Source organism: Electrona antarctica (assembly GCF_951216825.1).
Source record: "Electrona antarctica genome assembly, chromosome: 2".
NCBI classification, from domain to species: Eukaryota; Metazoa; Chordata; class Actinopteri; order Myctophiformes; family Myctophidae; genus Electrona; species Electrona antarctica.
In genome coordinates, this window is record NC_136807.1 from 32044078 (window position 1) to 32056885 (window position 12808).

A 12808-nucleotide genomic window follows, 5' to 3' on the forward strand; every position below is an offset into this window, starting at 1 on the left:
GTGTCAGTAAGAACCTAAAAAACAATACGGAAGCCAGACTTTCAAGATTCAATGTGTCAGTTTAGTGTCCTTGGTTCACGAATCACGATAGAGATGCAACTATCATAAAGACTAGTTGAATCGGTATTCCGTTTGGCTTTTCAAAATAAGTCAGGAAATCGGTAAATCTGCCCCTAGATCTGTACTTAAAAACACTGTTTGCATCTTTCTTGTCCAGTTTCAGGCTTTTATTTGTGTAAGGTCCAGGAAGTATTCCACGTAATGCATGTGATGCGTTTTCATGTTGTAGGAGTCTCAACCTATGTTCTTTGAATATGTGTTCTTTCAAATAAGGTACGAAAATGTCCCATCTGGCAAACACTGTCGAGAAGCAACATGACACTACGGTACGCGTAGTGATGGGATGGACGTATTCGAAACCAGAGTCAGTCCTAATAACACCAGCGCTGGTCTCTGAGACACCGCGACCGACTGCTGGCATTATTCTGACCGCCCTCCGGCAACAGGTGAATTCAATAAGCTTTCATGTTTCATCCGATGGCAGTCCGGTGGCAGTATTTATTACTTTCATCGGTTGGATTAGGCCTTTCTGATCTTGCCATTGAAATACAAAAGGACAGGACATTGAGTTGCAGTGAGTAAGGACTGACCTGTCATAGTCTCCGTTACAGAGTGCTCTGACAGGCAGGGTGAAGGACTGCCACACAGGATTCAACGTGTTCTTGATCACTTCCGTCTTATGGCAGATAGTGAACCTGGAAGTAAATATACAGGTCTCCTCTAGGGGGCAGCAGAATCACCTTAGTACAGTAGCCTCACCTAAAATGCTAAAGTGTGTGGTCCAAAACACCCTGAGGTGAGTTAGCAATAGGCTCCAAAGACAGATTCCCAATGGTTCTTTACCATACAGGATTTTCAACTGGTGCAGAAAATAAGTTCTGTGTCACCAAGAGACTTTCATGCTTTTCTCTGCAACATAAATCTACCCATGAATTAAGTATATTGATTTGGGCATTCTCTTGTTGATGAAACCCAGGCAAAAAAAGAATAAACCTAAAAAACAAAGTCAGACTTTTGTTACTACAAAAATAGAGTCTGCTTGACAGTAAAAGACATCTACTCTGTCAGATGAGCGTCTGAATATCTTCAACTCACGTCCCGTCCTCGTTGCTTCGGTAAAACACCAGGAAAGGGTCTGACTTCCCAAAAAAGTCTTTCTTGTCCAGCTTGTTGGCACATAATTGCATGGTAAGAATGTCCTGGAGAGGAAAAAAAACGAAGAAAAAAAATAACATTAGAAATGTAAAACACAGGAAACAGCCTGTCAATCCTGAATGCAAATGTGCATGATTTATTAATTTGTATTTACAACTGGTTGTATATTTGATTTGTGAAAATGCATTAATTCAGGACACAATGGCACTCGGGTGGCACAGTGCTAAAGTGCTTGCCCACCACCACGGAGGTTGTGGGTTCGAATCTATCGTGGTGCATCTGGCTTTGTCGAGCTTCTACACGAACGCAATTGGCCCATGTTTGGGGGAGGGAAGCCGGACAGGGAGGGTGATCATTGTCATTGCTAATCCTACGGGTTGCGTTGGCAACTGTCAGGGTGGAAGGAGTTGTAGGATGAAGGCTCTGGCCTAGTCAGGATGCAACAGCAGTGACAACACACAAAATGTTGTGTGTGGGGAGGAATCAATTGGGATGAAGAGAAATAAAAAATCACACCCGTGTGAAGTAAGTGGTGCAACTCCGTGTGGGGGTCCCGGGGGGAACCCACAGGAACGCACCCAGGGTGCCACCCCGATTCCGGCGAGCCGCCCGCGTCCGAAACGGTTGAGAAATGACAGAGTTACCGTGTGGGGGTCCCTCTACTGTACCCTCCACTGTACTGTACTGTACTGTACTGTCACTGTACTGTACTGTACTGGCACACCCAAAATCACCATATATACAGTTAATATGTGCGTGTGTTTGTGTGTGTGTTAGGTTGCGCACAGGTGGTGAAAAACAATCATGCTGTTTTCGTGCTCAGACGCACCCAGCCAGCCACCCACCCACACACACACATAGTCACTTAAGGAAGTGGTTGCACCACTTAAAAATAGATAAATAAATACATTCAGGATACATTTACAAAGTGCCACACAGAGTGCCACACACACTTTCTGTCATTCACCCACTGACTTCTGCTTCTCTCTCTATAGCCAGATCATCCTAACACTCAAACCTCACATCCTCCACTCACGTCGTTTCGTCGCACCTTACTTCCGAGGCGAGGAGGAGAGGCAAGGACTGGGCAAGCAATCAGGTTCGCTTTAAGGAATGCATTTTGAAGCAACGGCAATTACTGTACTTATGACGTTTCACGTGGGTTGTCATGTGGAGAAGGAGAATTTCTACGTCATGTATCCTGACCCCCCCACACACACACTCTCCAGATGAAGGAGACCTGCAGGATACACTTAAATGTATCCTCGCTGATACTCACTCCAAGCGGCTTGGGGAGCCTCCTCTCTCACCACTCTCGGCTCCTCCAAAAGCAAATGAGCATTTGGGATGCGTCACACAAACGATTTCTGGGTCACACTGGAGGACAGCACAGGTGAGGAAATTTGAGCACCGGGATAATTTTTACTCTCTCTTTATGTTCTAATTGCAGTAGTGGAGACAGATGTTCGAGGCAGGAGAACAGATGCTAATCAGCCCTTCGTAGCACGGTTCAACGCCTCCGTCTCAGCCAGATTGTGTAGACTCGATCTATACTTGACCAGTTCAGTCACATTCCACCCAGGCTTAGACAGATTATTTGTTCTCTGTCATTTGTTCTCTCCTGTGTTTACAGTGAGTCTTCAATGCAACCCTGTTTCGGGATCTCCGCCTATCTCCTCCAGCTACGGATAATCAGCTCAACTCTATTTCTCTGAATAAATAGACCATTGTAAATCCTGCCTGTGTCTCTGTGCTCTGCACTCCAAATATTATACCAAATACACAAAGTGTAGAAGAATGTAAATATTGATTCAACAATGTTTTATAACGAAGGGAGGGTTATTGAACAGGACCAGTGGAATACATGTTATGATCAACATTAGGCTACACAACTTATATTACATTTATAAATAAACAACAGATAATTGTAGGCCTACTATGAAATCAATGTAATGAATGTGCCATGGCATTCATATATATATTTTATATATATATATATATATATATATATATATATATATATATATATTTTTTTTTTTTTTATGACGTGCACATAGATGATGTGGAGGTTGAACCAGATATTTTGAGCATTTCAATTCTAATCTGAGAAAAAAACATATCACACAAACTCCAAGCCAGTTTTTGTTATAATTTCTTCAGGAGAGTAGTGATAAGACCTTTAGTTTTAGCCTATAGATTGAATATTGACTACATGAAGAATAAATATAATTTTCACTTCATACATATGTATGGATGGAAGGTGGCAGTTAGAAGAGTGGCTTTGTTTGTCCAATTGCTACTCCAGTTGCACTCCACAAAATTAACTCAATTTGTTGCATAATCAGCCATGACACAGATTATGCAGGGATGTTTTTTTTTTTTGTTAAGCATATTTTGCAACTTCTTAACAAATTAACTGCTCATGACTGAACGTTCCGTCAGTTAGAATCCAACCGGCAACTGCTATTGGTGCAACGTTCCGTCAGATAAGCTTTATTATTGATATCAAACTGGATCGCTGATTTCTTTTTTTCCCCTTGGCTTGGCCTTTCCTTTACTTCTTTAGTGATCCTAGACGGGTTTGCGCATCCACACTGTCGTTCACCTCCCTTTATACAGGCTGACTAAAAAGCTGAATAACTCGAAATATACTGAGCTCTCCATGGTTTGGAAAAAAACGTGTAATGTTCGGAGGTCTTTTCTGATTATCCGGTGATCTAGATGGGAACATTGGCGCTTTCTAGAGCAAGGATGGCTTCATTTCAGCTGACTAGCATTGACGCTATTTATTTAGCATCTAAGATGGCCGCCCAAACATGATGTGAATCCAGCGTGTGTCACATTACAACCGGCTCAGCAGTCTGTGGTTGGCTCTGCGTCCACCAGGTGGCAGTAGATGGGTGAACATCTGCATAAAATCACATAAAACCCCAGGATATTTCATTGCATAATCAATAATTTTTGCCTTGTTTTTCTGTAGGGTCTAATAGACAGACAGACAGACAGACAGACAGACAGACAGACAGACAGACAGACAGACAGACAGACAGACAGACAGACAGACAGACATCTTCAACCGCTTATCCGTAGTCGGGTCGCGGGGGCAACAGCTCTAACGGAGAGCTCCAGACTTCCCTCTCCAGAGCAACATTAGTAACTTCCTCCTGGGGTATCCCGAGGAAGTTTGGAGATATAATCCCTCCATCTGATCCTTGGTCTGCCCCGGGGTCTCCTCCCAGTGGGACGTGCATCGAGAACCTCCCAGGGAGACGCTCGAGAGGAATCCTAACCAGATGCCTGAACCACCTAAGCTGGCTCCTTTCCAAGCGAAGAAGCAGCGACTCTACTCTGAGTCTCTCTCGTGTGACTGAACATCATGAAGATGCCAGCCTACCCGTCTGAGAAAACTCATTTCGGCCGCTTGTATCCGCAACCTTATTCTTTTGGGCATGACCATAGGTGACCATACATAGGTGATTCTTGAGAGACAGCGGGGATTCTTATTCTTTCACTTCATGACCATAGGTGAGAGTAGGAACAAAGATTGCTTGTTAGACAGAGAGCTTTGCCTTCTGGCTCAGCTCTCTTTGTGCGGTACAGTGCGGTACAGCGACTGCAATACCTTCTCTGTCCTCCCTTCACTCGTGAACAAGACCCCAAGATATACTTAAACTCCTTCACCTGGGGTAATGTCTCATTCCCTACTTGGACTGCACAATCCATCGGCATCCATCAGGAGACAGATACAGACAGACAGACAGACAGACAGACAGACAGACAGACAGACAGACAGACAGACAGACAGACAGACAGACAGACAGACAGACAGACAGACAGACAGACAGACAGTGTAGATAGAGTGAGAAACAATAAACAGAATGGAAACACTGATTCTAGACTAGATTCTAGAGCTCGATAACCAACCAAAACTACGCTTTTAAAGTGACGGTATACATATTAACCAGTTTCTTTAATGTTATTTTATTGGTAAAAAGGTTAATTGCCTTCCGTGTGTTAGAAAGGTACTGTATTTGAAGGCCTTAGTATAGGCCCTAGGCCCACTATACTGCTCGATAGTGGGCTCGATAAGAACCCGGCTCAATATGCCTGATCGATAAAGTGCTCGTTATCAATAAAAATGAACAAGCTCCATCCCTATAATCTAGACTCCAACTAATGAAGTACTTAAGTCCTCCTCACCTTCAGTCAGAGGGCAATACAACTGAAGGAAAAAACTGAAGGTGTCACTGGCAGATATGGGATGTGTGCTAGAACACCATCTGCCTCCTGCAGGACACACACACGCACGCACAAACCGCCCGCACGCGTTTCTAAGGAGAGTCTTATCAAGTGTAAGCATCCCAGCATGACGGTAAACACAAAGAAACATAAGTCTGTTGACACGCGCACACGCACACGCACACGCACACACACACACACACACACACACACACACACACACACACACACACACACACACACGCAGTGTATGGTATTAATACAGCATGCAAGCTTGGTGACAGAGGACCGGAGGAAGTGGAAAGTAATTTAGAGTGTCCTCCTGACAGTTCATTATCGGAACTCGTTAAAATAGAGATTTGTGGCCGCCGTCAAAGCCTTTATTAATGTCAAAGTACTTGTTGTGTAAGCGACAGAAGAGATGAATGGAAGAGCCGCTAAAATGTAAAATATAAAAGAAGATAAAAATATAAAAAAGAAGACGAGATCAGCGATATTAAACACGTGACAGTGTCCTGCAGACCTTTGATCACAGATCATGTTCCTCTCAAGACTAGGGATGGAGCTCGATAACCGATACCCGAAAACGCTTATTGAGTACCAGTTATCAATAGGCTTTGGGCTTATCAAGCCTGGTATCGAGCATAGCGGCCCATGACATCATATTTACACAATCAAGACAATTATTTTATTGGTAAAAAGGTCAATTGCCTTCCGTCTGTTAGAAAAGTTCTGTATTTGAAGGCCCTAGTAAAACATACTGGTTCTGTTCAAAATGTATTGTCTCCCGTCTTTCCACAAAATAATAGAAAATGCTCGATAGTGGGCTCGATAAGAACCCGGCTCGATAAGCCTGATCGATACGGTGCTCTTTATCAATAAAAAATCACACCCGTGTGAACTGAGTGGTGTAAGGTCTTATATAGACTGATCAGCTGTGGTCTGACGTAATGTCTGACGTAATGAAATCACACCCGTGTGAACTGGGTGACCATAGCAACCATCACCCTCGTACATTTTAAAGCCTGATGTTCTATACATTACATTACATTACAGTCATTTAGCAGACGCTTTTATCCAAAGCGACTTACAATAAGTGTATTCAACATAGGTAGGGAACAAAAACTACTAATCACCAGAAGTCTTTAGTGCATTTTCTGCAAAAACAAGCAACCAAGAGTATACCTAGCGCTAAGGTAAAAGTGCAATATATCAGCTACCTATTTCCTTAACCGGATGAGACAAGATAGCTAAATCAAATGAGCATGAGCTAAAACAATTAAGTGTATCGACTAAACAAGATCCAATAAACAATACAACAATAGAAAACAAACGTTCGTACAACTAGTTAACAACAAGTAGGTCAGGCAGAGAGGAAGGGTAGTGTTTCCTGAAGAGGTGGGTTTTCAACCTGCGGCGAAATATGGGCAGTGACTCTGCTGTCCTAACATCAGTGGGGAGTTCATTCCACCACTGTGGGGCCAGAACAGAAAAGAGTCGTGACCGTGTGGATCGGCCAGAAGGACCCTTGAGTGACGAGGCAGTCAGTCGCCCCGAGGTGGCAGACCGAAGTGGTCGGGCAGGGGTGTAGGCATCGACCATAGCCCGGAGATAGGAAGGAGCTGTTCCTTTCACTGCCCTATAGGCTAACACCAGGGTTTTGAACTGGATGCGGGCCGCTACGGGGAGCCAGTGTAGAGAACGGAGAAGGATGGTTGTGTGGGAGAACTTGGGGCGGTTGAACACCAGACGAGCCGCAGCTTTCTGAACAAGCTCCAGAGGTCTGATGGCAGATGCCGGAGCACCAGCAAGGAGGGAGTTGCAGTAGTCCAGGCGGGAGATGACGAGAGCCTGGATGAGCACCTGGGCTGCCTTCTCCGTGAGGAAGGGGCGAATCCTCCTGATGTTGTAGAGGAGGAATCTGCAGGACCTTGTCACTGATGCGATGTTTGCCGAGAACGTCAGTTGATCGTCCAGGGTCACACCCAGATTTTTCGCAGTCCGAGTTGAGGTCACCACAGCATTATCAATGGTGATGGCCATGTCTCGGTGCGGACAGCCCTTCCCCGGGAGGAACATCAGCTCGGTCTTGTCCAGGTTGAGCTTCAGGTGGTTTGTCGACATCCACGCCGAGATGTCAGCCAGACAAGCAGCAATGCGTGCCTCCACTTGGGTATCAGAGGGGGGGAATGAGAGGATCAGCTGGGTGTCATCGGCATAGCAGTGGTAGGAAAAGCCATGGGAGTGGATGACAGCACCCAGAGATGTAGTGTAGAGAGAGAAAAGAAGAGGACCCAGAACCGAGCCTTGGGGAACCCCAGCTCCTTTAAGATCAATCATTAGAAAGCTGAACCGGGTAACAGCGTAGTCTTTTAAAACTAAGACTGGTGGCTCCCAACCACCCCTAGTGACATACGTCAGACATTACGTCAGACCACAGCTGATCAGGCTATATAAGACCTTACACCACTCAGTTCACACGGGTGTGATTTTTTTTGGTACGGACAGACACGTAAACTAACAAAGCTGAAATCACACCCGGGTGAACTGGGTGACCGTAGCAACCATGCTCATTTTTTCTGCACAGACAGACAGACAGACAGACAGACAGACAGACAGACAGACAGACTAACAAAGCCAGTTGTAGGAGTGGTTTACACCACTCAACAACCATGCTCATTTTTGAGTGGTGTAAACCACTCCTACAACTGGCTTTGTTAGTCTGTCTGTCTGTCTGTCTGTCTGTCTGTCTGTGCAGAAAAAATGAGCATGGTTGCTACGGTCACCCAGTTCACCCGGGTGTGATTTCATTACGTCAGACATTACGTCAGACCACAGCTGATCAGTCTATATAAGCAACCATGCTCATTTTTATTTGGTACGGACAGACACGTAAACTAACAAAGCCAGTTGTAGGAGTGGTTTACACCACTCAAAAATGAGCATGGTTGCTATGGTCACCCAGTTCACACGGGTGTGATTTCATTACGTCAGACATTATGTCAGACCACAGCTGATCAGTCTATATAAGCAACCATGCTCATTTTTATTTGGTACGGACAGACACGTAAACTAACAAAGCCAGTTGTAGGAGTGGTTTACACCACTCAAAAAATAACGAGCTCCATCCCTACTCAAGACACTGTCACCCTGAGACTAGTGGCCAGTGTGGAAAGTAAATAATTACAATTACTTATGTACTGTTCTTCAGTACAATTTTAAGATTTTACTTTAGTTGCAGCATTTCCAATTTTATCTTATCTTTATCATCTTTGACTTAAACAATGTGTACACACTTTGGAATATACGTTAAACATGGTGGAGAAGTGGATCCTATCGAGCTACTGCGGCGGCAGCATTAGGTGAGTAAAATGTATTGTAAAAGTATCACGCCGACGCTGGTAAAATCAGCAGCAGCTGCATGCCCAAAACATGAACAGGTAGGCAGGCAGGCTGCAGTTAATCAAGTTGAGAGAGCAACTTTCTGCAGTTGCTGGGATATGTTTGTTTAAAAGTGATGTTACGCGACGTCAAGCGTCACCGCCGGTATATGGCATCGGGGGGTGCTTTGGGAGTCAGGTTCGGCGAGGCCCGACCATGCGGTCACCCCCCCATGCATCACTGCTACTTTTACTTTTAGTAAACCAATGGGAGTAAGCCCACTCATTCCACCATTGTTCATGGCATTGGTCCTGGTTGTTCCAAATCATTTGGAAGGATACAGCCTGTCATCTTGCTACAGGACTCATTACTTGCGCGAGCAGAGCACAAGTACTGTTTTTGGCTGCGTATGTCAGTGACTCCCTCTGCCAATCAGGGATTGTGTATTTTTGGTGGCCCCCTCGGCCAATCAGGAACCACAGTTTTTACATAAACATACATAGTTACGACGTCATCAGTCAATCCCTGATTAGCCGAGCGACGGCACCAACATACAGAGCCAATCCAATTGGAAGTGGGGGAGGGACGTATAAATTGACAAGAGTCGCGCACAAGTCCATTCATGGCCAACTTGTGTGCAAAGCGCAAGTTGGCAGCTCAACAGAGTGCATTTCTAGTTACCTGCTTCACCCAATAGGTTGCGTGAATTGAGACTGTTTGTGAGTGGTTTGTGTGATAAATAACTTGTACTGGCACAAATCGACTGACTGGGATATATGTGGAGGAGGATCTGTCTCAAAATGAGAGTTAGTCTCTATAGAAATGTATATTTCAAAGAACACCCCGCTGCCACCCTTATAGAACTCCATATATGACCTGTTCTGACATTCCATATTTTTGTACATCATCATACATCATCTCATTGGGATATATTGTTTGTGTATACGACAAAGTTTGTGTTAGCACATACACCAAAAGTGTGACATATGAGGGCCTATCGCCCCTCAAAAATAATTTGGGGATTCTGGGGGGTAAAATTCACAGCATTTTTGCATGGGCTTTTATCCAGAAACCCCTGATGTGGCTAAATTTACAAAGCTTGAAGCTTCCTCGAGATTTCCACAATTTAAGGAACGTGCTGGTAAATAGTAGGGGTGGGACGATATGGGTACCTCACGATAGGATATATATATACCGCGATATTAGGCCCTCGATAACGATAATATCACGATATTCGATATATTGCGATATTTGCTCAGACACAGGGAGGGACACACAATAGTTGTAGGAGTGGTTGCACCACTCAAACACTAAATTAATACTCAATCAACTCCCCCTTTTGCATCATACCCTCACAAACACCACCAACTGACCATTATCACTGGTATCATCATAATACCTCACAAACACCACCAACTGACCATTATCACTGGTGTCAGTGGACTTGTCCACTGCTGGGGAAATGCATTCTGCATTCTGTATTCACACAAAGCTGTTTGGACAAATCACCATCCAGTAAATCAGTACTTCTGGTTGCTGTGGAATCAGAGAGTTGTATTTGCTTTATTTTAGCTGTCATTTCCTCCGTTTCTAAACATGTTGTTCATCACTTATTATTATTTCAAATTTCCAAAATGTTTTAATCGATATTTGCTGGTGGTGTATCGATTATTTATCGCGGGAGCACGTATCGATATATATCGCAATATCGATATTTCAGCACACCCCTAGTAAATAGGATCGTCTTCCTACTGTAATCTTAAGCAGCCATATTTCCTGAGAATTCCACCTAGCTTAGAAGCTTTCCATGCAAATGAACCTGAGCCATTGTGACCATGCTGCGGGGCGAGGCCAGTTGGCACTTCCAATAAAAATAAACCTGGGGGAAAAAGTGTGTCACCATGGCTGTGACAGCAGTATCCACGATGCACAGTGAGCTGGGGAGATGTTCAGACGTACGTGTGTGTGTGTGTGTGTGTGTGTGTGTGTGTGTGTGTGTGTGTGTGTGTGTGTGTGTGTGTGTGTGTGTGTGTGTGTGTGTGTGTGTGTGTGTGTGTGTGTGTGTGTGTGCGCGTGCGTGTGTGTGTGTGAGAGAGACAGGGAAAGAGGAACTGACCCGGCAGTTACTGAGCTCCTCGGCAGTGAAGATAATGATACCACACTTCTTCCCCGGTATCCCGCTGAGAGAGAGAGAGAGAGAGAGAGAGACAGAGAGAGAGAGAGACGAGAGACAGACAGACAGACAGACAGACAGACAGACAGACAGACAGACAGACAGACAGACAGACAGACAGACAGACAGACAGACAGACAGACAGACAGACAGACAGACAGACAGACAGACAGAGAGAGAGTGGGGAAGAATAAGCAGATTGTGAAATTGATGAAGAATGTACAGTACATGTAATCATGCACAGATGCACACACAAACATAGTTACTTGTTTATGGCCATATAGAAATACAATGACACTAACACACACACACACACACACACACACACATATGCCTACATACTGTCATTCCCAAGGGGTATTATTTTGACGAGTTGAGTAAAAGTATACTGTTTCGCCAGACGTTTGACGTGACAGGCTCCCAGCTGTCAGGTATAGTTTTTCCAATGTTCCCTATAGCCCTATGTCACGTGACTGCCATTTACAATGGTTCCATTTAAAATGGGACATCAAATGGAACCTGCTCCTGTATAACTCAACTCATTGACAGTTATAATGAGGTCCAGCTGCTATTCAGCCAGCACTAGAACAACTTTAATTTGACAATGGAGCTAATCTACAAGCCACAATGAAAAATACGTTTTTCACACTTCTAGGACATATCTGTGTTCATAATGGAGATATAATTAACAATAGACGCCAAGAATTTGAAAATACAAACTCATTTTTTTGTCCCTAGAAGTCAAATCTTTAGTAGTTCAATCCATTGTGGTATAACCTGTATTGATTGCTTGAATGCTCTCAAAGGAAAGATTCAGCTTTGTCGTTGTACATGCAGACTCTCCTGCCTACTGCATCCTAATCTGTCCAAAGTGTGTCGTGTGTGTGTGTGTGTGTGTGTGTGTGTGTGTGTGTGTGTGTGTGCGTGCGTGCGTGCGTGCGTGCGTGCGTGCGTGCGTGCGTGCGTGTGCGTGCGTGCGTGCGCTCGCGTGTGTGTGGTTGTGGGTGTGGGGGCGTTGGGGGCTTTGCTCAAACGGCCCATTCCGACATCCCAAGAGTCCGAAAATGGCTGATTTAAGCAGTACATCCGGCATGAGTCCAAACTAATTAGTGTGGTTGCCCTAAAGGGCAACCAGACTATAGTACTTGTAACACTTTATTATTTACCTGGATTAGTCTTTTTTTTGATGTGCTACTCCTCCCACAGTTTTGACTGTACGCACTTGAGCCATATCTCAAATTGACCGGCTTCATCGGGAAGGATGTGCTTGTATTTTTTTAAGAGAAATGTTGTATAGTTTAATTGATATGAATTTATTAGTGAATAGAATTTCCCCATTGACATGAATGGGAAAATGCGATTTTTCGCATTTTCTCACATTCAAGTATTTTTTCCTCAGAGACTGTAAGCACTATAGTTACAAAACTTGGAGGGTAGGTTCATAATAATTACTAAAATTAATCAACTTATAATGTTATCGGTCGGCCTCATGGTGGCGCTATAACAGCCAACTTTACATTTTGGCTTATAACTCTTGAACCGTAGGTTGTAAAATCAACCTACTTTTCCCCTGATTTCCTTGAGTCATGACGCATCTCCTCATATAGGCCACGCCCATTTGTGTCATGATAGATTTTCCGCCATTTTGAATTTTCTCCAAAACACACTTTTTGCTCCTCCTCCTACAGATTTTGTCCGAATCTCACAAAAATCGGTACACATGATCTCTGGACCTTTCCGGTTAAAACACCATCGGCAGAATTTTGGTAGTGCGTGTCGTTCGGCCGTAATCGTTGTCCG

General features: G+C 44.3%; 1 protein-coding gene across 1 annotated transcript in view; it reads right to left on the reverse strand.

Moving 5' to 3' along the window:
* Positions 1–12808, reverse strand: part of LOC306912361 (copine-9-like) — a gene marked incomplete at both ends in the record, with an annotated part of 115244 nt that overhangs the window by 40617 nt on the left and 61819 nt on the right. The window contains 3 exons of the mRNA XM_079488521.1: positions 651–755; positions 1156–1259; positions 10952–11015. Coding sequence (XP_079344647.1) covers positions 651–755; positions 1156–1259; positions 10952–11015 — 273 coding nt within the window. The remainder of the gene's footprint in view (positions 1–650; positions 756–1155; positions 1260–10951; positions 11016–12808) is intronic.